Source organism: Aricia agestis, chromosome 15 (assembly GCF_905147365.1).
Source record: "Aricia agestis chromosome 15, ilAriAges1.1, whole genome shotgun sequence".
Classification (NCBI taxonomy): domain Eukaryota; kingdom Metazoa; phylum Arthropoda; class Insecta; order Lepidoptera; family Lycaenidae; genus Aricia; species Aricia agestis.
In genome coordinates, this window is record NC_056420.1 from 12,111,039 (window position 1) to 12,136,205 (window position 25,167).

At 35.6% G+C, this 25,167-nt stretch overlaps 1 protein-coding gene and 1 long non-coding RNA gene across 7 annotated transcripts in view; one reads left to right on the top strand and one right to left on the bottom strand.

Annotated features, from left to right (window-relative positions):
- The window catches only part of LOC121734252 (lachesin-like), an 86,747-nt gene extending 62,073 nt beyond the window's left edge, over positions 1 to 24,674 (top strand). For 5 of the 6 annotated variants that reach the window (XM_042124733.1, XM_042124735.1, XM_042124736.1 and 2 more), the window contains exons 6-10: positions 6,386 to 6,514; positions 11,380 to 11,518; positions 21,034 to 21,182; positions 22,653 to 22,709; positions 23,237 to 24,674. In XM_042124733.1, the coding sequence (XP_041980667.1) occupies positions 6,386 to 6,514; positions 11,380 to 11,518; positions 21,034 to 21,182; positions 22,653 to 22,709; positions 23,237 to 23,328 (566 nt within the window). In that variant the 3' untranslated portion in view covers positions 23,329 to 24,674. The remainder of the gene's footprint in view (positions 1 to 6,385; positions 6,515 to 11,379; positions 11,519 to 21,033; positions 21,183 to 22,652; positions 22,710 to 23,236) is intronic. The other variant, XM_042124739.1, reaches the window with a different exon arrangement.
- Positions 1,837 to 22,614, bottom strand: LOC121734253. Its single transcript, XR_006036692.1, has 3 exons — positions 22,551 to 22,614; positions 20,081 to 20,093; positions 1,837 to 1,848 (listed from the first exon to the last, which is right to left on the bottom strand). It is a non-coding gene; the product is annotated as an uncharacterized LOC121734253 (long non-coding RNA).
- Positions 24,675 to 25,167: the final 493 nt, after the last annotated feature.

Genomic DNA, 25,167 nt, shown 5'->3' on the forward strand with positions numbered 1-25,167 from the left:
GACTTCGTCCGCCTTAACATAATAATATAATAACAAAGTTCGATAATTTTGTGGTTCCTTATACAAAGGTTAAAAAGGGGCCCTATTTAAGCAAACGTCAAACGCAAACGTCAATAAACTTTCATGTTTCTAACTCAAGAAATGACGGACTTTCATTGAAATTTTCTACGCCAATTTCACCCCTTGGGGGTAGAATTACCAGAAACGCTTAAATACGTATCCATTCATTTTTAATCAGTAGCACAAAAATAAAGTTTTATGTTTCTAACTCAAGAAATGACGGACTTTCATTCAAACTTTCAACCCCTATTTCACCCCCTTGGGGGTAGAATTTCCAAAAACGCTTCAATACCTATCCATTCATTTTTAATCAGCAGTCCAAAAATAAACTTTCATATTTCTAACTTAAGAAATGAAGGACTTTAATTTAAACTTTCAACCCCTATTTCACCCCCTCGGGGTAGAATTTCCAGAAACGCCTAAACACGTATCCAATCATTTTTAATCAGTAGCCCAAACATAAAATTTCATGTTTCTAACTCAAGAAATGACGGACTTTCATTCAAACTTTCAACCCCTATTTCACCCCCTTCGGGGTAAAATTTTCAAAATTCATTCCTTAGTGGGTGTCTACTTAATAAAACAACCCTACTCACCAAATTTCGTGGCTGTAACTTTAACAGTTTTCGCTCAGCGATGATGAATCAGTCAGTCAGTCAGTCAGGACATGTAATTTTATAAGTATAGATTAAAACATTTTGATTTTTGCTTTGCTAAAATTTGTTCCAATTAAATGTCAAACTAACATTAATAACCATGTTTTACAAGAATTGGACTCAAAATTATAAAGAACCTGCAACTCTTTGTTGATGCATGAATAAATAGGTCAAGAAAACAAACACATTTTTGCATTTATAATATTGTAGAAGCGACAATTAGTATTCTCATTTTCTCTAATCTAAACAATGAAATAATTACTAATTGTATAGAATTAATGAATATAGACGTTGTTGTTTAGTGAGCTGTTAAGAAAATGTTACGTCAAAGTGTTTACGCGTAGGAGTATATTGTAGCAAGCGTAGGAGTTTCCTTACATCAAGAGTTTCAGGACTAGTTTAAAACGATCTCACAAAACAATAAAGAGGGTTGAAAGTGTTTTGTACTAGTGTACAACAGATTAGTTCTTCCTACGCCTCCTATTTTATTCTGATTAATTTATGTTGCGAGTCCCAAGACGGCTTTAGCATGTTCCTCGGGCTCCCTGAGATCATATCAAAGGGTTTTCTTGGTTGGATACCGCTGTCGATCCTGGCGACACAGGAGATACTGCGGTAGAAATGAGTGTAGGGTAAAAAAGTAATAGTACAACAGATGATTAAATATAATATATACTATAAGTATGTTATTCTAGTTCTTTAACCTAAAAATCTAAATCTACTGTCTCAAATAGTAAAGTGTAAATAAACATTAAGTACGTTCTTTAGAACCTGCAGCGCGCGACCAGTCTATTAAAAATTATTGCAAATTGAAAAGAAATTTCTGGTTTACCATTTTACTTAAGACAATTGAACACATTTCAAAATTTTTAAGCCTTAAAATAAAAAATACCGTTTCTTTAGTTTCTTCTCCTGATATCAAAAAAATATTCCAAATTTTTTTATATTGCTTATTTACTGAGAAAATAAAGAAAAACTGAAAAATACGCTGTGACGTCATACTTACGGCATAATATCATAGAGTTTGTTTGCCTGGTGTAAAATAGTTTTAAAAAGACAACATGAAGCATAAAAACAAAAACGTCACTGTCAACCACCTGTCAACAATGACATTTCTAAAAAATAACATTACCTCATTGGTTACCTATCCTCCAGGTTGACGATGACATTGACAGACGTCATAATAAACGTAACAAACTTACATTGACAGATTTTTTCTTTTGTTAAAGTGTAATGGAATTAACCGTTCAGACGTAAGTATGACGTCACTTGGCGCTTACGTCTCTTTAGAATACGAAGGATTAAAATCTATTTTTTAGGTATCATAAAAACATAATTTTGAAAAAGCAAGAAACACGTGTCGCCTTATTTTAAGTCTACTTTCACATAAAATAATAAAAAAGCCATGTTAAAATTTTGAAATGTTGTCAATTTGGTTAATAAAAATCGATTGTCGTGGATTTTTCTGTCACAAAAAAAGATACTCAATATGATATTCACTATTATGTACGTTATACTTTGTGTGGATCATTCGTTGTTTGATAAGGATCAAACAACGAATGATCCACATGAATGATGAAGTTATATGAATAACAAGGAAAGGTCCTTGTTATTCATATAACTTCATCAAAATACAGTTCAGCGGCCTAAATTTTCACGTATTTTTCGTATCAAATTATGAATATTCCTTACATTATTCCTGTAATTCCCTGTTTTTATTAATCTTTAATCTGATATCGAGGTCGCACATGTTGGCGCTAGGTATCACCGCTTAATCTCGGATTATGTTGCTATAAACATATTCTATGTTTAGGGTATAAATTGTAAAGTGTGTCGTGAGATTTTCATTATTTCTATTCAGAAACCGTGTGGTAATTATTCGATTCCGAGTCTAAAGAGAATAATTATGAATACGCTGGTATGCTTTATATTATTGCTTTCCTGTAAGTTGAAATATTATAAAGTACCATCAAAGAAATTGATTGATAGACAGTTGACAGACCTATGTCATTTGGTCGGATCATGTCAATTCAATGCTATAGTCGGGATCTGACGGCTGGGTTTGACATAACGCGACCAAATTACTTAGATCCTCCATCTGCCTACGAATAAACTTCTCTGATAGTACATAATATATTATAATGATATTTTTAATATTGTTGTCTACAACTGCAGTAATTTCACTTACTTGGTGAAACGCCAAGGCAGTTTTTACAGCGACTTTCTTACAGGTCGCAATTTTAGATCAGTCAGTATTCGTACGAAAGCATGGTTCTCGCCCATCTTAATTAAATAACGTCTTTCACCATACAACTTTATATTATTTGATGGTTCTCTATAAGTAAGCATTAACGAATTTTGATGGTAGGGTAAAAATTCTCTTAAATATAATTAAAAAAAAATTAAAAGCCACAGTTAATTTCTAAATAGTACATTGTTCCTGTGAGATACTGTATCTACGCCCAGAGGATAAAAAATGTTATAACAAAATAAATTATTCGGCGGCAAAATAAGGTATTTTAGGCTTTATTTACTTATGAATAATTTATATTACTTCGCACAGAAGTTTTCGTGGCAATATTGTTTTAGGTCGACGATATATTTAGAATATTAAGCTATATAACATAAAATGTAATATACTCATATGAAATAATATTTTATATTAATTTCGTAATATAAATAAATAACTTATTTATGGCCATTACAAACGTTCAAAATTTCAATGAAATTGCTCTTTGTTCAGCGGGGCTAAAATGGTCACATTTAGCAATTCCTCTCAAGTTTCAATCAATTATTCAGCAAATGAATTGTCAAAACTGTCAAACTGACAAATGTCAAATCAGTAAAAAATACAGAAATGAATTGCAAGCAGAGTTGCATTTTGCGATTTTAGAAAAATGAATCATATTATTGTGATTCATATCATGATTCTTCAAAGCGACCATTTTAGCCCCGCAGTTTTCAGCGTTTCTCCGCTCCAAGGACTGTATTCTCATGCCTCAAATTTCGCTTCGATCGCAGGCTTATTTTAATTATTGGCATAAGGCTGGCCGGATAAGTACATTTTTCGTATTCGATTTTTGAATTCGTATTCCATATTCGGAATTGCGTGAGACTAGCACAAACGATCGTTTTATTCTCGCGCGGACGCGCTGGCTTGCACTTGAAACGTACGTGCGGAATTAGTTCCATTCGGAAAAAAGCGAACGTGTGCGCCAGTTAATGTTTTTCTACTGATTCTATGCATTCGGGTTTCCGAATACGAAAAACGAATTCGTAAATCATTATTAAGGCCCTGTATTCCCAGAAACGGACGATTTTCAAGATTTAAAAGTGACAGGAGACAAAAATATGGTAATTTAAATTCTGAAAAAAATATATGCGTTATTTAAGGATCTAACATAGTGAAATTTATATTCCATTACACAATATCATGAACTTCACTCGATAGAAAAAAATCCCAAAGTTACCTTCTTTTAACGAAATTGCCATACTATGTCCAAATTATTTGGAATTTTCAGATAATTTTTGTACTGAATTAATTAAATACTATTTATTATTCGTAGAATTAGCCATATTAAAATAAAATTTTACGTTAGTTTTTTCCCATCTAAACGTTTTTGAACGAGTAAGTAAGGAATGGCTCAGGTAGTGTAGGAAATGGTCTGCAAAATTGTTAGTGTCAATTTAACTAAGAAATGCTTAGTTAATCGGGGATTAAATACTTATAATCATGTTTTAACTCTCGTCGGTCATGAAAGGGAAGGCATTATTATATTAAATCCGGTTATCACTAATAGATTTTTCAGGCGGGCTTGTTTTTTTTTAAATTATGAAAGACTTTCATTTGAATGACCAGCTTATAATAATTATTATTGTCGATATTTCGACAAGCAAGGTTTTATTTAAGTCACCAACTTAATATGTTAAATCGTAAACGTTTTGTGACGTTTGCTCAACGGTCCCGGTCGGCCTGCGATCAGTCCGATCGCTATGATCGGCCTCCCCGTGTACGGTAGCATCTAGTTTTATATTTTAAAATTTAAGTGTTATTTATACTTTAAATTAGAAAGAAAGAAAGAATTTGTGCAAGAAAACATACATAGCTTAGTTACAATAAATAATACATTATAGTGTTTTCGAGCACAAGCCGACGCAGCTCAGCATATTATGCTGACTGCAAGCAGCGCTGATCTTCCGCTGGGCCGACAGGTGACGTCACGGACATAAATCCGGGTTCACAGATACAAGTTTATATAACTTTAGATATAATTAGTTTTTATAATGCGCAGCTTGAAGTATAATAATTAAGGTGCAGCTCGGCCCTGACTTTGACAAATTACGGACATTATTTTCGACTGTAATGTCTTTTTTAATTTCCACCTTAAAGCTACATTAAAAAATTAGTTTGGCCTTTTCTTGCTAAATATTATTTTAGTCATAAAAAATATAAATATTAAGATGGCTTTAAAATTTATGTTAATGCATATACTTAATTAATATAGTCAATGTGGTTTGGTCATTAAAAAATATCTGTGCTAAAGGGCCTAGGATATTATTAAAGTTTAATATAATAGGATTATTAACCCATTATTACATTCAGATAAAAATTCAATACAGACAAGCAACTATTCTATCCGTTAACATAAATATTTTATTTGCTTTTCATTCCTAAGCATTCGGGTAATAGGTTAGGCTTTTAAACCATCTAAACATTTTAAATCCTAGATTCTAGAGTTTTGAGCTTAAAATCTAGATCTAACTGGCTCGAGTCAAAAATAAAGGAAGGCTTAATCATGCGCCTCGTCAGTTTCACAAATTGAACGTTTATTTCTGGAACCTGACGGAACCGATCAGCGCTACTCAAAACGGTTCTAATGAAACTTTTGTCTATTGATAAAAAGTTGTCTGTGACCGTTAAATATATTATCTATAACTTGCCTTCACAGGTTATAGAAAATTGATCCTTCGGTAAGACTAGGGCACAAAACTAAGTCGTAATACTTTAGGGAGTGTAAGAGTTCGCCGTGAAAGTAGAAGCACTGAAAGGGTAACTTTTTAAACTTTTGTATGGGAAAATTCATGACGCTGGGGCGCTTGCTCATACCACAGAATACATATTATTTAATTCAATTCAATTCAATTCAATTAAAATGGTCTATTTCAGATAAAGTAAAAAACTCAAAATATTAGTACAAGTACCCATACATAAAAAAAATTGCTCGGTCAGCGCTGCTTCTTCAAAGTGAATTCATTATAAATAAAGTGATAATACTTAAGGGTATGGACACATACAGGCCCTAAAGTATTATCTCTTGTTTTCGTTACGTCAATCGGAATTTGCGGTGTCTATTTTGATCTTTGTCTGTGGTATATATAGACGCTCTGTCCTCATATGGACGCTGTTAAGCATATTTTGTGAATTTATATCAACCCACATTTTTTTGGTGGGTTACGAATGCAATCTTGATCTAAATGATCTAAAGAACATGACTGCATTCATAACTTAATATGCTGCGAGTGTCCATGTCCATTCAGGATGACCCGTTTGCTCGTTTGCCCCTTATTTTATATAAAGAAGTGGGATAACAGAGTCCATATGAGGGTCACATAATATACATCTTAAGATAGTGTTATTAATGTATCACTAACTCATGTTTTCTCTACAGTAGAGAGCTACGTGGGCAGCTCCATGCCGCTTTGGCGCGTGGACCGGCGGCAGATGGGCGCGTTCCTCTGCATCGCGTCCAACGATGTCCCACCGGCCGTCAGCAAGCGGATCACGCTGAATGTCAACTGTGAGTAACAGACCTACAAGGATCTTTTTTTGCCAGACAGTCGCCCAGTACAGATGCTGGGCGACCGCCCAGGGCGCCAGACAAAGAGGAGCGCCGAAGGCAAATAAACAGGGGCGTTGTTTTAGCACTACCAGCACAACTATAAAATAAATGCTTGATGACAGCCTTCATTCCATTCATTCTCTTTTTTTGTTGATTGTTTTATACAGTCTACGTTTAAGATTACTTACTTTTTAGGGTTCCGTACCCAAAGGGTAAAATCGGGACCCTATTACTGAGACTTCGATGTCTGTCCGTCTGTCCGTTTGTCCGTCTGTCTACAGGCTGTACTCAAGAACGGTAATAGCTAGAGAGTTGAAATTTTTACAGATGATGTATTTCTGTTGCCGCTATAACAACAAACACTAAAAACATAATAAATTAAATATTTAAGGGAGCTGCCATACAACAAACGTGATTTTTCAAACATTTTTTGCTCGGTATCAATGATGACAACTGGTAGGCACTTGAAATGTACACAAATTCTCAGCTGTATTTATACTTTAATAATTAATAATAAAATTTTAATAAAATAAATAATTAAGGGGACTCCCATACAAAAAACACATTTTTTAAATATTTTTGCTCTATAATGGTACGGAACCCTTCGTGCGCGAGTCCAACTCGCACTTGGCCGATTATTAAGTTTCTTTTTTATTGTTTAAATATTTGAATAAGTATATTATGTAAATTAAAAATATAATACTATCAGGGGCGAGGACGCTGGCCTCTGCAATACATTTAACACTAGTGCAGGGGTCAGAGGCTTCTTTATGTACTTACAACTTTTTTGGTCTAAATAAAGATATTATTATTATTATTATATAACTCTAGGGCGCCGAAGAAAACTCATCTCGGCCGCTGGTAGTGCTAAAACCGGCACTGGTAACAGACTTACGAGAATCTTTCTTTTCGTAGTCAGTCCTACAAGGATCTTTGTACTGTGTCTCAAAATCAGACTAACGTAACTTGTAAAGTCACTGAAAAGCTCATCATCACGATGAGCCATGATTGATGATGGCCTTAACCACGTATTGGCGGTTTGACACCATGATTGCAATGCTGGCGATCATCGAAAAATGTAGTCGATTATGTACCTCTACATCGGAGGTTCCTAAACTTATTTTGTCTTCTGCCCTGCACTTTGGTAACAAATTATGTTTACGCGCCCCCTTGGTTTAAATTGAAAATGCATCCAGATGAAATAAAATATTACCCCCCAAACCTCTACACAACGCCCCCATTTGTTCTGAGTCCTTTTGGATCTGTAGCACCCACGAGGGGGCGCTATCGCCCACTTTGGAAAAGGCTGCTCTACATCATGTTCATAATCGCTTGTATAATGGTCATTCATGGGCGCTTTATAATTTTATAATAATAAATTATGTAGCTCTTTGAGATGCTTTCGTGTCAAAATATCTTAACGTTTTCCTACGATCATTTATACAAAAAGATCTCCCTAGTTTTAGATAAACTTACCTAAATCAAAAATATTACTCACATTAAATCAGATACGAACTCTCAAAGCTGAAACTAAAATTATCAATCTGAACAAAACTGTAATACTTTAAGGGGCCTAACATTAGGAAGTTGGTCCAGGACCGACGTAGTTAAAGTAAAATATATCGAGTTTTAATTATTGTATTTGAAACAAGTTTGTTACCCATTAATCTGTTGTCACTTAGTTAAATACTGTGTAGACTACAGTGCTTCAAGTGCGTTTATACTTAACTTTGAAGTGTGTTTTTTAAACCAAAATTATTTGCGTGCATTATGAAAAATGCACGCAAATATACGTCCTTCAGATGCGAATTCGAAACAGTAGTGGGCATACATTTTCGTCAAGCGGTAGAAAAACTCTAGCCAGGAGGCAAATTTATAAAAATGAGTGCGGTAACAAGATAGTTTTCGCACTTCAAAAATGATACGGTTTTGTTGAACGTGGTGAAAATTATATTAAATATAATATCTAACATAGACCCGTAAGGTTATAGAGGCTAATTCAAATTTTTACAACACAATAATTATTTAATGGTTTCCGTGAATCCGAAGTGTCTGTCCGCGCTTCGTGTCAACTATCCCACGGGCATAATAAAAAGTAGCCTTCAACTATAAAAATATATTTCGCGGAATCGCGTCATATTTTTATATATTCAAAAGCTCAAACTCTCGTAAATAATGCGTCATTAAACACATGTAATTTATGTCGAAACGCGACGCGATGTGACGCAGTTGCGGATATGAATGTATGTAAACGCGTTTGCATATTTAAAAATCGTTGATTATATCTTTTGTTCGGCGTTTATCTTTAATATGCGAGTTTTAAAATCCGGGAGATTTTCTGAATTTAAAATGAGCGTGTGCTTAAGTAATTTTAATTTATGATTTTACCAACAGTTCTATTCTTAACATTTTTATTCTTTTAGATGTAATAATATAACGTTTTATGTAGCAAATCCGATTATCTACAATGTTACAAGGATAAAATTTTCGCATGTGGGCTGTGGCCTGCAGCCAGGCTAGAAATCGGAACTGCTGACGCCATCATATAATTTGACACTCAAGAGAGAGGTTTCAGTAAAATATGTCATAGCAAGTATTATTTAATTAGGTTGAAATGAAAACTTTAACTTCACAACCACCATCTACCTGACACAAGATTCTTGTATTTATGTCACTGTAAAATATACGTACATAGTCCAATTTAACCCCACCAAGATACAAGTCTGCGCGTTCACCACAAAAAAGTCACCAATGGTCGCAGGTATATCCTCGTTTTGAGAGCACCACTTTGACAATATCTCCTAGCTTAATATAATTATGTCTGAACTCATAAAAATGTAAACATCTGCTGTACCATATTATTAGCAAATAAATAAATTTGATTTGATTTCATTTAGCATTGAGATACTTGGTGTAAATATTTCAAACGAAGTCCAAAGTTTACACCAAGTAAAAAAATACAATAATTTATTGAACCTAAAGAAAAGATTGTGATAATACGTCCTTCCTCCAGAGTCCAGTTACACTCTAAACTTCTTGGCAACCATAGATCTAGAGAATTCAAGCATCCATAAGAACCAAAGGATTTCGTTGCTTATCAAACTTTCTTGCTTAAAAAAATCTAGCAAATAGTTTGTTGCAATCTATTTTAGAATAAGATTATTAGCAATCAATTTAAAGAGACTCCTACCTGTAAATAAGTCAACCCCATAAAGGATAAGTGCATAAAAACGTAGTTGAATTTCCCGGTAATCTCCGGTATAATTTACCCTGGAGTGAGTGACAGACGAGCACGGCCATTGGCAGCCCGCCAACTTACCTTAAGGTAAATGGCGGTGCTTCTGTAAACAGCGGAAGGCAAAGAAAAAATGTCCACAACCATATAATTGTCTCCAGTATTTGGGAAGTCGAAAAATAAAGCTGCCATTGTAAATTGATAATAAATATGATTTGACATAACTGCCTAAAAAAATATTATTCAGATGTTACTGGTTTTTGGGAAAATATAGAGTAATTGAAAAGTTAAAACAAATTAAGGGCCTGTCCACTCTCTGATAAAGTGCCGAATATGCTATTCACAACTTTTTTGACAGATTCTCCACACTTCATCTGTCAAGTTAAGTGGTGGATAGCCTATTCGGCACTTATCAAAAAGTAGTGCAACAGGCCCTAAGTCTACTTTGTTTCCTTTATGTGTGGGTTCTACACCCACACATAAAGGAAACAAACTAGTTTGAAACTATTTATTCATGTGGTGTGATTAAATATTTAATGGCAACTTAAAATAGACCTCAAAATTCTTATCAACTATTCACTTCTAATTTTATAACCCCCTCGCACACCGAAACGTTTGAAACGGCCAATTAGAAACGAAAATGATTATAATTGGCCGGTTCAAACGTTCAAACCGAAATATATTTATACGTTTATATGCTGTTACGATTATAAATATTCTGTACTTTAACCACCGGTAACCTAATTAGACTTTGAATTGGAATTTAAACTGGAATAGGCTTGTTTTCAACGGCTAACGAAGTCATCAATAGAGCTCTTTGATTTAAACCCCACTTTTATACGCCTGTTTAAAATGCGCGACCGTTCTATGCACGGTTATTTCTAAATTCCCAGCTTAAATTAAATTGTGGATCGAGCATTTTTGTAACTTTATTTTATAGTCAAATTCCTGCCTTCTTATTAATAAATATTGTGCGTTAATAAATAAATAAATTTATTATTATTCACTTGATGCAATGATATTTGATAACCAAAAAAGGATTGTGTAATAATAACGGATGTCTACTTAGTGTGCATCTATTTTACTGTAAAATGAAGTAACGTTAATCTACAGCTAAATCATAAAAAAATTCCTACAACTCATAATAGCTATGTCCACACTGTGCCTTTTTTGTTCATCAAGGGCATGCGTTACAGCGCAGTCGACAGCGCACGTGAGGCATGCCCGCGACGCATGCGCTCTGACCGTGTCCAAAACATTCGCTTTGTTCTTTTTTTTTTTCTGGAATTTCTTATGACCAAATAAGGCGCACATGTTCCACCACCCACCCCGTAAGATGGTCTCGTCGCACATGTTACAAAAATCTGACAGGCAGCAACTGAACAAAAACTATTATTTTTAACAAAAAATTAAAACCGACTTCCAAGGTAAAAACAATAATAATTTATAATGAACCAAAAAGTGTTAAATAATTCTTACTCTTTAATGTGCCTTATGCATAACTCTCCTAAAGCTCAACTATTTCTATGTACACAATCTTCATTATTTTGAAGACGGAGCATTTTATATAAATATTGTTTTTCCACAGTTGCACCTACAGTGAAAGTGCCAAACCAGCTGCTAGGAGCCCCGCTGGGCACGGACGTGAAGCTCAAGTGCTACGTGGAGGCCTACCCCAACACCATCAACTACTGGATCAAGAACAGAGGAGAGATGCTGCTTGATGGGTAAGCGATCGATCGAAGGAGCTCTGCTTAACAATGCAACATCAATTCGAGTACTCAGACTATTGAAGATCAGTACCACAACTCTAATAAATTATGTAAGCAGCTTTATGCCTTGTTTGATGTAGTCCACATACCATAATCTTACTAATGTTATAAATGCGAAGGTCCGTTTGCTTGTTACCTTTTCACGCGCAAAATGCGTAACCGATTTAATTAAAATTTAGTATGGTGATACTTTGAGTCCCGGGACAAGACATAGGATACTTTTTATCCCGGTAAAATGTACGGTTTCCGCGCGACTGACAAATTTTGGCGCAAAGACTTATTCGGAAATAATATTGCATGATTTAGTACATCTGCGGGGCTAAAATGGTCACTTTTTTTAATGAAATAAGGGGGCAAACGAGCAAACGGGTCACCTGATGGAAAGCAACTTCTGTCACCCATGGACACTCGCAGCATCAGAAGAGCTGCAGGTGCGTTGCCGGCCTTTTAAGAGAGAATAGGGGAGGGTAGGGAAGGAAAAGGGAAGGGGATTGGGCCTCCGGTAAACTCACTCACTCGGCGAAACACAGCGCAAGCGCTGTTTTACGCCGGTTTTCTGTGAGCCCGTGGTATTTCTCCGGTGGAGCCAGCCCATTCGTACCAAAGCATGGCTGTCCCACGGAAATTAACAATTCATCTCAATCAATTCAGCAAATGAATTGTCAAAACTGTCAAACTTACGAATGTCAAATTAGTACGAATTACTAGACATGACTTGCAAGCAGAGTGAACCCTTCGCGATTTAAAAAAAATGAATCATAATATCATGATTCATAATATGATTCTCCAAATGAATATTGAATACACAATAAAGAGCACTTACAAGTAGCAAAACCATGTAAGAGAGGAGAGATCTCTTTTAGAGCTTAGAACTCTAGGGAATGTTTATTGGGTAAGTGATCAATGAGAAGGTCAAGAATATAGAAGAGATAGTTATTTTTAAGATATAACAGTAGATACTATAGAACCAGATAAGAAATTAAATTCCTAAAAACAAATACCCAAATATCCTTTTTTTATATAAAATAACCCCCTTAATTTATAAAAAAAAGGATATTTGGGTATTAGAACGAGCAAAAAAACCTGATGGAAAGCAACTTATGTCGCCCATGGACACTCGCAGCATTAGAAGAGCTGCAGGTGCGTTGCCGGCCTTTTAAGAGGGAATAGGGTAATAGGGGAGGGTAGGGATGGGAAGGGAAAGGAATAGGGTAGGCGATTGGGCCTCCGGTAAACTCACTCACTCGGCGAAACACAGCGCAAGCGCTGTTTCACGCCGGTTTTCTGTGAGAATGTGGTATTTCTCCGGTCGAGCCGGCCCATTCGTGCCGAAGCACGTTTAATTACTTCTCGACTAGATGACGCCCGCAACTTCGTTGCACCAAATATCGCGTGGGAACCGTACATTTCCCCAGGACAAAAAGTAATCCTATGTCCTTTCCGCGGCTCAAAGTATCTTCATACCTTTCAGCAATATCGGCTAGGCGATTTGGATGTGAAGAGGTAACAGACACACAGACAGACAGGTAGACGGACACACTTTCGCATTTATAATATTAGTATCAAAGTTTCGAATTAGTATCGATGGAATATGGATATAGAGAAATCAGTGACTGGTAAAATAATAAGTAAAGTTACTGAAAACGACTGGGATATAGCAACAGGGAAACTAATTTGGCACTTACCCATGAAGTATGATGAGTGAGTGCCAAATTAGCTGTTGAAAGCCATGCCGGGGGAGTGATTTAAAACTATCGCGGGCAAGTGCCAAACGTGACAGCCTCTTTTTGATGTTGGCGTAAAAGTTAAATGCTAAGACCAGCCTCAAAAAAGAGAGTTGAAAAGCACTAATTAATATAGTTACTGGATTTGTAAGAACTTACTCGTACTTTGATGAAGTGTATACTTCAAGTGAGTCTTTGGCCTTAAAAGATATCAAATTAAGCAATGATTATCCAATCTTAACGATTCGTTTTAAATATCCTTCATAACAATTTTCTAGCTACTACATCTAGCTGCAGTAGAGGAATCAAAAATTAGAATAATCCTTTACAAAGCTCAATTTTCCTATTCCAAGTTATTGAAATTTCATAGAATTTCATAGTAAGTAAAGACGAGATCCTTGAATCACAGTATATAAATAAACAGCAGTCTAACTCAGGCGTGTTCTACAAGTCCGAGCGACACAGAGACAGGTTTCACACTAATTGTGACGTGTTAATGCATTATTCTATTAAGTAATTATAGTTTTTTTTGGGGTTATTTGCAATAAATCGAAAGTATTTATGTTAGTTAAAGTTAACTGAAATTACGTTAATGTGTGCTTTAGCGCACCTTTTAGCTAATCGTGTATATTAAAAAACGTGTACTGTTTTTACTGTTTGTATAATATTTTATACTGTGATTGAATCTGATGGCAGGAGATATTATAAGAGTAGCTGCAGAATACTATATTAAAACAATACTCAATACAACAAATTAAAAGTATTTTAAGTATAATTTCTGTAAGATTAAAATAATAATTAATTACTATCCATTATACATTTATACGATATCAACAAAATATAAAAATATGAAAATTACTGCTTCGAGAAAAAAATATTCCGCCTCCTAGGTATAAGGACTCGTGGGGAGAACTCTTCCACCTCTTTGGATATTGTCTACAATGCGAAAATTATTGTTTTAGCGAAACTCGGAGATACAAATTCAAGCATAATGAATAATGATATACAGCATCACTGGTGAAGGAAAATTTGGTCAAAAATTAAGTATCTAATTTTATTATATTTTAATGAGAATCGAGTACTGAGTACTAATCATGTCTCCAGTCTCACTAGTCATGCTGTAGTTATTGTGGCACCAACGTTCATACTATCGCTCTATACAATCCCAACTTATAATTCTCAAAACCACTGCAGCTGCAGATTGTAAAAATACACATAAGAAAATAACAGGATTTCTTAGGTACGGCTTAAATAAAACGTTTATCTATATGGCTAGAATTCCACCCGCAACCATTGTGCTTATTACAATTTACAACCTTTGGAAACCACCTTACAATTATTTCCAACGCTATCCGTGTTGAATCTTGATAGTAATTGGAACAGCGCTGGTCAGCCTTTTTCTTGCTAATGGTTATAATGCCGTCTTAATAACGATAATATACCTGCATTTAGAAGGAAAAGGGTTATCCATTAGACTTAAATTGTGCTACGCGTATTTATGTGTATATAGCTTTACGAATCCATATTAATATCCATACGAATATTATGAATGCGAAAGTCTGTCTGTCGGTCTGTCCATCTGATGAGTGTCTGTCTGTCTATGTTATTAAGTATTACCCGTTCTGTTTTTGCTGAAATTCGGTATGGAGATAAATACTGAAAGCATATAGGATACTTTTTATCCTCTTATCTGGGCCAAAATGGGCGTTTGACAGATAAGAGAAGAAGAAGATAAAAATAGGTAGTTTCTCTCCTTGTTATGGTGCCTTCTCACGGCGCGTATTATCGCAAGCCGCGCTGCGCCCGCCTAAGCCACGCGCCGTGTGAAGGGGTGGCTCGGGCTGGCTCGAGCAGGCGCGTTTTATATCACGCGCCAGCTCGAGCCACGCGCCCTAAGGAAGTGGTGGCGTGGTTGCGTTCTCACGGCGCGTGCTACCACGAGCTGCGCCGCGCCCGGTCGAGCCACGCGCCGTGTGAAGGGGTGGCGCGGCGCGGCTCGTGCAGGCGCGTCCCGATCCGATTAAAGTCGGTAACTTCAAAGGCGCGGCTTGAACAAACAGGCGAGCACGAGCCACCCCTTCTCACGGCGCGTGATATCACAAGCCGCGCCACGCCGACAAAAATTCAAGTAAAATGAAACTTTATTAACACGATAATAGATATCATTTTGCTCTAAGTCACTTCGTTAAATAAGTAAATTTTAATGAAATGCAACTTTATTCACTAGGCAACTAGGTTGCATTTCAATCTATGCCGCTAATTTTATTAAGTTAAGTGTAATTAATTTATTTGATAACAGATTCAACTGCTTGGCGGCTACATCGCGCTATAGCTAGCACGAAGATTTTTACTATAGGTGATTTAACTAATAAACTCTCTTCACTTACACTCATTTTTGGTGTTGTAGAATTATCACGCCAGAGGGATTTAAGTCCCAGGGTGGGATACCCTTGGGGCTGGGACTAAATTCCTATGGCGTGTATTGGTCCTCAAATACTGGTGGCAGTTCATTCCTGAGTTTTACAGTGCATGGCAGGATGTTACGAAAAAAATGCACGGTGGAATTGCCACTCACCGACACAGAACACATTTACTCCTTAAGGATTGATGATGGTATGTTTTTCGCGTGGAATGATGACGAAAGCTTGCATTATGTACGATTGCGAACAATAATACTTTTAATTGCTCAAAACCTTCCCAGTTCCCCGTGATGCTATACTACTTTTATAATTCACAATAATAATAATTATTATGTTTCCACTCGTATTGGTGATCGTGGAAGAATGACACTTCTGTACGAGCACAACATCACGAAATCCGTCTGTACTCTGTAGACTGTACGGCTACCCTGGGACTAAATTCGCTCTGGCATGATAATTCTACAACACCAAGAATGACTGTGAATGGAAATAGTTTCACCTATAACAAATATCTTCGTGCTACCTATAGCGCGATGTAGCCGCCAAGCAGTGGTATCTGTTATCAAAATAAAGGAATTAAACTTAATATAATAAATTTAGCGGCATAGATTGAAATGCAACCTAGTTGCCTAGTGAATAAAGTTGCATTACATTAAAATTTACTTATTTAACGTAGTTTAACGTTGTTGTTGTTAGTGGCGGCCGAAAAGGAAGATCTTCCGACCGAGCGAGATAGCATGCTCGGTCAGGCCGAAGCCCACTGACGTCATTTCAGACGTTGTATATATCTTGCCGTTCTACGAAACTTCGATAGCGCGATGCAGGAATGTTAGGCGAATTGTGGGTACCGCTACATCACTCCCCCCGAAGACTCGTGGTATTCTTCAATGCGCTTGTATTGTCAGGTGTGGGCCGAAGCAATGACCAGGAGAGGGACCCCGTGCTCTGCTTGCTGACCGGTCGTTGTAGCCTATGGCTGCCACGTTCAAGCCAGACACGGGTTCGACCGGCGCGGACCTCCAACGCGGCTTATGGTCGAGGCGACCCGGTTATGCTTGATGTCTGCTGACGTGGTGCGGAGGGGCGGGAGTGTTAATGATGATTGATGTCCAGAAGGATGTTTGTTCTTGTAGGTGGTCACCAATTTAACGTTGTTAGTGGCGGCCGAAAAGGAAGATTTTCCGACCGAGCGAGATAGCATGCTCGGTCAGGCCGAAGCCCACTGACGTCATTTCAGACGTTGTATATATCTTGCCTTTCTACGAAACTTCGATAGCGCGATGCAGGAATGTTAGGCGAATTGTGGGTAACGCCACAGTAGTGACTTAGAGCAAAATGATATCTTTTATCGTGTTAATAAAGTTTAATTTTTAACTGACTTTTGAAGTCGGTTTTAATTTTTTGTTAAAAATAATAATACTTGAATGTTTGTCAGCGTGGCGCGGCTTGTTATTTTATTGTGTTCGGAAATTTTGAAAAAGAAATCAAAATGGCCGGCGGCTTTTTATGCCAGGCTCCTGGATACAAAAATGTTCGAACCCCTTTGTGCAACAGAGTTGCTGGCGTCACTTAAGTAACGATAATATACCTGCATTTAGAAACAAAAGGGTTTACAACGAATAGTTAATAAGTACTATAAGAGTAACTAAATTAAAAAAGACTAAGAAGTTCCACCAAATGGAAACCTAGGTGTCTAAGTGATCCCTAGACGATCAATTTTATTGTACAATATCATTGAACAATATTATTGAACAATTTATTTGACAATAAGATTGATAGGCGTTCAATATCAACCCTAGACAGTCAATAATATTGCATAATAGAATTATTGATCATCTAGCCTCTAATATGTATTTTGTAGATGTCTGTCAAACTCGGATCAGTCATATAAATAATTGTTGTCGCCCTAACTACGTTTTTATGACAGAAACTGGAGTGATAATATTTGAGCTGTACATTGTGCAATATAATAGGTAAGAGTTATTATTCTATAGTGTGCTATATTTCGATGGTGTAGCTTATCTATTTGCCTAAGGTAAAGACTTTTCTTGTAATTTGATATAACAATAATATCTTCGAGAATACTAACAATTTTTCAGTTGTCAGAATGCGTTAGTTTGGAGTGGGTAATCAGAGCACTATTGTAACCATTTCAGACATGTTTTTATTTTATCAAAGAAACGATCTAGTTGCTAGTCCATAGAATGACGATAAAAATGTAATAAGGGAAAAAGTTCTTAGCACTTTGCACTTTTACAGAAGTATTTAAAAAGGCTTGGCATTTACTATCGAGTAATAAAAAAAGTTAACCAATAGAGAAGTTTTAATAGGTTCAAATACAAATCCCTTGCCTTTAATTCGTTGTTTTAACATCAGTATCCTTTTGTTGTTCAAGCGAGGCCAAACTGGGGGCTTAGCCAACACGTTTTCCTTATCTCTTCTTTATTGAATCGCCGATCATAATATTAAGGCCCTGTATTCCCAGAAACGGACGATTTTCAAAATTTAAAGTGACAAGTCACAAGAGGCATAAAAATATACTAATTTAAATTCTCAAAAAAATATATGTATTGTAGAATGTATCTATGTGAAGTGTAAATAAATATGTGGCGTTTCGTTGTGTGCGTACCAGACGAGCCTTTGCGCCTGCAATTTTATAGTTTTTTGATCGCTGTTATTTTATACATCAATTAAATCGAGTAAAAAAACGAAAAACCCTAGATATATTCTTTGTCTTTAATTCAGTACAAAAATTATCTGAAAATTCCAAATAATTTGGACATAGTATGGGAATTTCGTTAAAACATGAGGTAATTTTGTTTTTTTTTTCTATGGAGTGAAGTTCATGATATTGTGTAATAGAATATAAATTCAACTGTGCTAAATCCTTAACTAACACATACTTTTTTTTTCAGAATTTAAATTACTACTTTTTAAGCCTCCTGTCACTTTTAAATCTTGAAAATCTGGGAATACAGGGCCTTAATATGATATATGTCGAATGTCTAGTTCATAATATTAGTGTCCGCTTATCTTCTATCTTTAAACGAGCGATTCTTGTATATTATATATAAATATATATTTGGAATCTCGGAATCGGCTCCAACGATTTTCATGAAATTTAGTATTTAGTATAATATAATTTTCGGGAGCGATAAATCGATCTAGCTAGGAATCATTTTTAGAAAATGTCATTTTATTCGTATTTTATCGAATACCGAGCAAAGCTCGGTCAAATAGCTAGTATATATGATACGTTGCGCCGTTACAACGTAAAAATGAATTGTAAGCCACATCCTGCGTTGCAGCTTGTTATTTCTTCTGTTATATTATTAAACTCCTGAATATATTATTATGTAGATCATGTTAAAGTATAAAGATGTTTTATCGTAACAAACTATACAGTGCACGTGCCACCAGCGGCCAGTAACGTAATATACATGATGTAGTTCTGCTGAATAACTTTAGCTTAACTTCACTATTAATATATAGCTATTTTAAATGTCAGTAATCGTTAAGAAATCTCTAGCGACGCGTGCTTGGTGTCTTAATTCTCATGACTTTTGACACTGACATTTCAATTTGGCAAATGTGTCAAAACATTTTCCATTCAAGTAATTTTCCCAAATCAAAATTAAGACGTTACTTAACTCGAAGTTAAACAGAGCGAATAATGAATATAATATTACGTTCTAATAATATTATATTAATTGGTTTCCCACCTGATCTGTAATAATACCTACTGTCAGAGAATTTTACTTATAATATACTGACGTTATTTTGGTTGAATTATTTGACATTTTGATTACGATCAGTAATCGTCCATACTCTGTTTATTATTATTAATTACTGGCGTGCCTTAAGAGGATACAACAGGGGCTAGAGAAATGAAAAAAAAGTACGTGTAATATCTATAGCTGTCTCCCTTACCTCAAGCCTATACCGCAGAACGCGATAGAGACAACTGCAGAAAATCCAGAAAATCAACGATTCGTTGTCCCCTGATTCCTTCTCCAAAACTTAACCGATTTAAGTACTTTTTTCATTAAAGATTAAAAAAAGGCTTGAGCTGTGTTCCTATGTTTTGCTTTTTTTCTATAATCTAGTGAAATCTGTTTTCTGGACGTTTGAACACAGCGGAAAATCTGGCAATTTTTTTGGGTTTTTGAACGTTCATATCTTATTTAATAATTAAATTATGAAAAAAAAGAAAATATAGGGACATTGTATTAGTGGCCGTAGATATTTAGGAAAAAAATTATAACTCTACTAGCATTATCCAGGGAGGAAACAGGGGACAACGTTTGTATGGAAAAAAGGGCGGTGTGGAATCCTCTTAATATAAATAATATTATTTCTGCTTAGTTAAAAACTTTAATTAATCCACTCGGCCCCTACCTGGCTACTCTCCATATAAATATTTAACTTTTAATCACGCGTATCTTTAGTTTAACGGCGGCCATTAAAACGTACACTCAGTTAATTCTAACGCATTTTCAATTAACTTTACGCTTGTAACGTTACGTGTAACGACTACGACACGACATTTAGTGCTTTTATATTCTCGAGACTAAACGTATTTGAAATAAAATGGTTAAATTAATAGGTTTTAATTACGTGTGTTTGTTACCCCAGTGTTACGCCGGCTGTACACATTTCAACTTTTTCACGGAATTTGCGCGAAAAATAATGTTAATTCTATTAATTATAATTTTAACTTTAAAAATATATTCAACCCTACGTAAAATATAATGTTATTTCTATTAATTACAATTTTAACTTTAAAAATATATATACGTGGGAGAGCCATGCTTCGGTACGAATGGGCCGGCTCGACCGGAGAAATACCACGTTCTCACAGAAAACCGGCGTGAAACAGCGCTTACGCTGTGTTTCGCCGAGTGAGTGAGTTTACCGGAGGTCCAATTACCTACCCTATTCCCTTCCCTACCCTCCCCTATTCCCTTCCCTTCCCATCTCTACCCTCCCCTATTACCCTATTCCCTCTTAAAAGGCCAGCAACGCACCTGCAGCTCTTCTGATGCTGCGAGTGTCCATGGGCGACGGAAGTTGCTTTCCATCAGGTGACCCGTTTGCTCGCTTGCCCCCTTATTTCATAAAAAAAAAAAACCCTGACTCATATGCCATAACGTTTGATAGACTTTTTTTTTTCTATGTCCTCTCTAGAAATGAAATGTGACGTACTTGTATAATATTGAAATAATGAAATTAGGATGTAAATACTATACTGAAAATAATCAAAACCCGTCTAACTAGTATCCGTGCTTATGGTTTGTCAGACAATAATCTGTCAGTTTCTTTTCAGACCCAAATATACGATACGGGAAGAGAAGACGTCATACAAGGTGTCAATGTGGCTGACGATACGTCAGTTCGCGAAGAGCGACATCGGGACTTACAACTGTGTCAGCACCAACTCGCTGGGCAAGAGCGAGGGGACTCTTAGACTATATGGTAAGTCCGTAGGCCAATAGTACGGGAGACACTTTAGTTTTTAAATTCATCCCTAAAGATCGAGGGGACTCTTAGACTATATGGTAAGTCCCTCTAAGCCGGCTCGAAAAGAGTAATTTTATTGTCAATACCACGCTTCAGTTTTATTGAACAGCTTATTTGACAATTAGATTGGCGGCGCGCGATATTCAATATCAACCCTAGATGGTCAATAATATTACGCAATACATGATATTGACAATAAAATTGCTCGTCTAGGGGCCGTGTAAAAAAGAAATAAAAGTGTTCGTTTGGTAATTATTATTGCTTGAATTAGATTAGAATGAAATAAGCTTGACGCGACCAGAGCGATTGTTCTCGCTTTCTCGGCCTTACCTAGCGTGTACGTGCGCTATTTCAAGCAACGCAGCCAGCGACCACATGTGGTCGCTGAACGCAGCAATACAGAAAATACACTCCGAAGTAAAAATTTGTCGAAGTAGCTAAATACTTTACGCTGTGCCAATTCTAACACACTCAGTATTCATTTAGCATACCATTACGTCATTATCACACTCAGTAATGGCCCGAATATATCAATTTTAACGCAATTTATACTCGAGATACGTGGCGAATGTACAAGAAAATGTTCTCAATTGGCACGCGATCTTAATTCAACTCGTTATTGTCATTTTTTGTCTGGCACTCCGCCAGAAATAGTCGATAGCGAGGAAAAAATCAACTCCAAAGTATTATTTCCTATTTTCGTTGTAATGGCTGGAGGAAATTTATAATGGAATCCTAAGTGCGCCAGATTTGTATTGAGTAGTGGGTCATCTTTGTTGTATAGACGGAAAATATTATTTAATATTTATAATTTTCCGGTTTAGCTTCATCGTTATTTATGTTCCCAATACGGGCATTTGTGATGTGAGAAAAAAAATGCTACCAAAGTTTTAGAGCTTATGTTATAGAACTCCTGCTTATCACAGAGACCCTATAGATGAAGGTAGTTTCCAGGCCATCCCTCTACAATATAATAAAAATAGCCCGTTCTTCTAATGCGATACTACTAATTAGTAATTCTACAAAGGTTTCGTAAAATAAAAATAAATCTTGTAAAGAATATAATACACACTAATATTATAAATGCGAAGTGTGTCTGTCTGTCTGTTTGTCTGCTAACTCCTTAACCGATTTTGATCAAATTTAGTATACAGATACTTCGAGTCTCAGGAAAGGACAAAATATACTTTTTATCTCTGAAAAATGTTCGGTTTCCGCGCGATAACCGAATTTTTGTGCGACAGAGTTGCGTGCACTATCTAGTCCTAAATACAACAATTATGAGAATCTACAAGACTTAAAATAATAATAATAAAGTTTAACTCATGAAGCCCCATAAGGTCACCGGCGAGCGAGACACAATAGAATAACAATAGATTTCCAAGAATCCACGATCGAAGATTAACTTAAAATGTTTGTCCACAGAAATTAAGCTCAATTCATACAGCGAGGATTTTGGTAATCAGATCAGCGTCGCTGGAGGTGAGTTGTCCTTTGTCCTTTGACCTCACTGAGGTCGCTATCACTATTAACTTAACGACTAGTTAAGTTTACAGTGATAGAGTTGTATGAATTATCAAGTTGCCTCATTATTTTATTAGTCTGGACAGTATGATACGATTATTTTCATTTTATTTTACATTCTTATGGCCCGCGAGCCATCGACAGGCTGTGTGTTGGCAGCGTAAGTTGCTTTTCGTTTTTAACCGACTTCCGTGTTTTTTTTTTCACCTCTATAATTATAGGGGTATACAGAAAGATTTCAGCTTTTATAAAATGACAATGATGCCGTTGTCTCTTACTCTATTTTTATTACTTTGTCAAACTGCTATCGCTAGTTTTACAAGCAAAGTTAGAAATCAATTTTGGAGGAGAAAGGACTCGATATTATGACTTCCAGCCTAAGCGCCCTTACTAACTGAGCCACAGGGGTCATCGTTTTCATTTTGAGACTGTTTTTTTGCCGTAGCATAATCCCAGAATTGAATAAAACGCCAATTTTGTTGCAGGTCTAACAGAGGCAGCTAAGGGCAAGTCTACCTGTCAGAACAGGACACTGTTGGTTCTATTGCTCTGTATAACATTAAGGTTTCTCATGTAAAGTACATAGTACTACAGTTACATAAGCCGACACGACTTACGATTTATCGTAACGATTAGGGGTGTAAGCCGACATGTAAAATTTATCGGTCTTGAGTTTCAAAACAAATAATATATAATATAGCTAATGGATATTTAAAAAAGTATACAGTGGGACTATCCTAACGATTTCCTACACAAATAAGAAATCAACAGATGCGCACTCTGGGTGTATTGGCATTATTTTCGCTACATGGTAGAAAGAGAGGGGGATATTACTTTTTCTACTACCCCGCGCCAGCGATGTACTCTCAATCCCTCCTTAATTTTCGTTCGCGTGACGAATCTTGACGCGATGTTTACCCATCCCAAGAAAAGCCGCTTAAGATAATTTTACTTCAAAACTGATGCAAAAAAACATTCAATCGTTACGATAAATCGTTAGTCGTGTAGCTTTAGATTTTAATGTAAATATTTCGGCCTACACGGACGTTTCTACGAAGATTTTATAGTTTTGTTTAATTGTAATGTAATGGCCTAGCCACGTACCGGCAGTTTGGTACCGTAGAAAATCTCGTAGAATAATCCGTAAGGCCTTATTATGTGCCATTTTCATGTAAAACTTTATAAAGCTTTTATCAAACCGAAAAAATAAAGTACGAAGTTCTTGAAACTGTGATGTTTTGAGTTCAGGACATTAAGGTAGGTATTTTGTTTGAAAATTATGTACACCCATACAGGAAGCCATAAGCAAACAAACTAGTAAATGTATTGTTAGTATAATTTTAAGCACAACACATTATTAAATACGACAGTGATTTTTGTTTTCTGAGTTGCTGCGAGTATTTTGTGGCCCTTTAAAAAAGAGTCAATAAAATTGAATAGAACAAAAAAAAAACATTTAAATTCTTTTTAAATGCTTTTTGACCGATCTAATTTTTTCTAACCCAGGATGCATTAAGTCTAAAAAACAAGATCGGAATTCGGGAAGTTCTATAAATACGGTATGAAGATTAAGGTAGCATAATACGACACCTAAATAATAAAAGGAAACCTTACTAATAAATTTAGTCGTCTAATAAATGAGACGTCCCCTAAAATTAAGTGTTGGTAAAAACCCATTAGCTGTTAACAATGTTACAAAAATTAAGTTACAAAACAAAATTTACATGAAAATGGGGCCGCTTCATTCCATTACGTTGTAAATATAATTATAAGATGTAAACAATAATTATAATGTAAACAATAATTGTAAAATACAACGATAATATTGCCAGTGTACTCGACTCGCTTAGGACAGCCAAATTGGAGTTTACTTTATGTAACATCGCTCGATTATAAGACTGTTTACAATAAATAATCCGAAAAAGTTGATGTTTCATTTCCCTCCCTAAATTCTTACGTACAAATCTACTTTTACAAAAAGTAGTGTTCTCCTATGTTACCTAGGATATCAAAGCCTAAATGACAAATTTCGTCCAAGACCATTTAGTAATTTTACCATAAAGAAGTTACTGAATGTGAGTTTGTTATCAATATTTCCTTTTATTAGGGTTAATTTTTGTAATGCTGTGTCAAACATATCTAATACAAACATATATCTGGATGAAACATAACATTATAAGATTAGTTAGAAATTAAGTATCTTAAATTCAATACAGAACCCTAAAAAGTTTTGAAACATCATTTTACTATGTTAACATGTTGAAATATAGATTGCTGGTATTTTTATCACGGAAAACATAAAGGTACACTAAAATATTGAAATGCAAAATGATTTTACAGAAGTTTATTTAATCATAATATAAGCTGAAATATTTTTGTAATAATTCTGGGAAAGTAATATTTATTATTTTTGTAA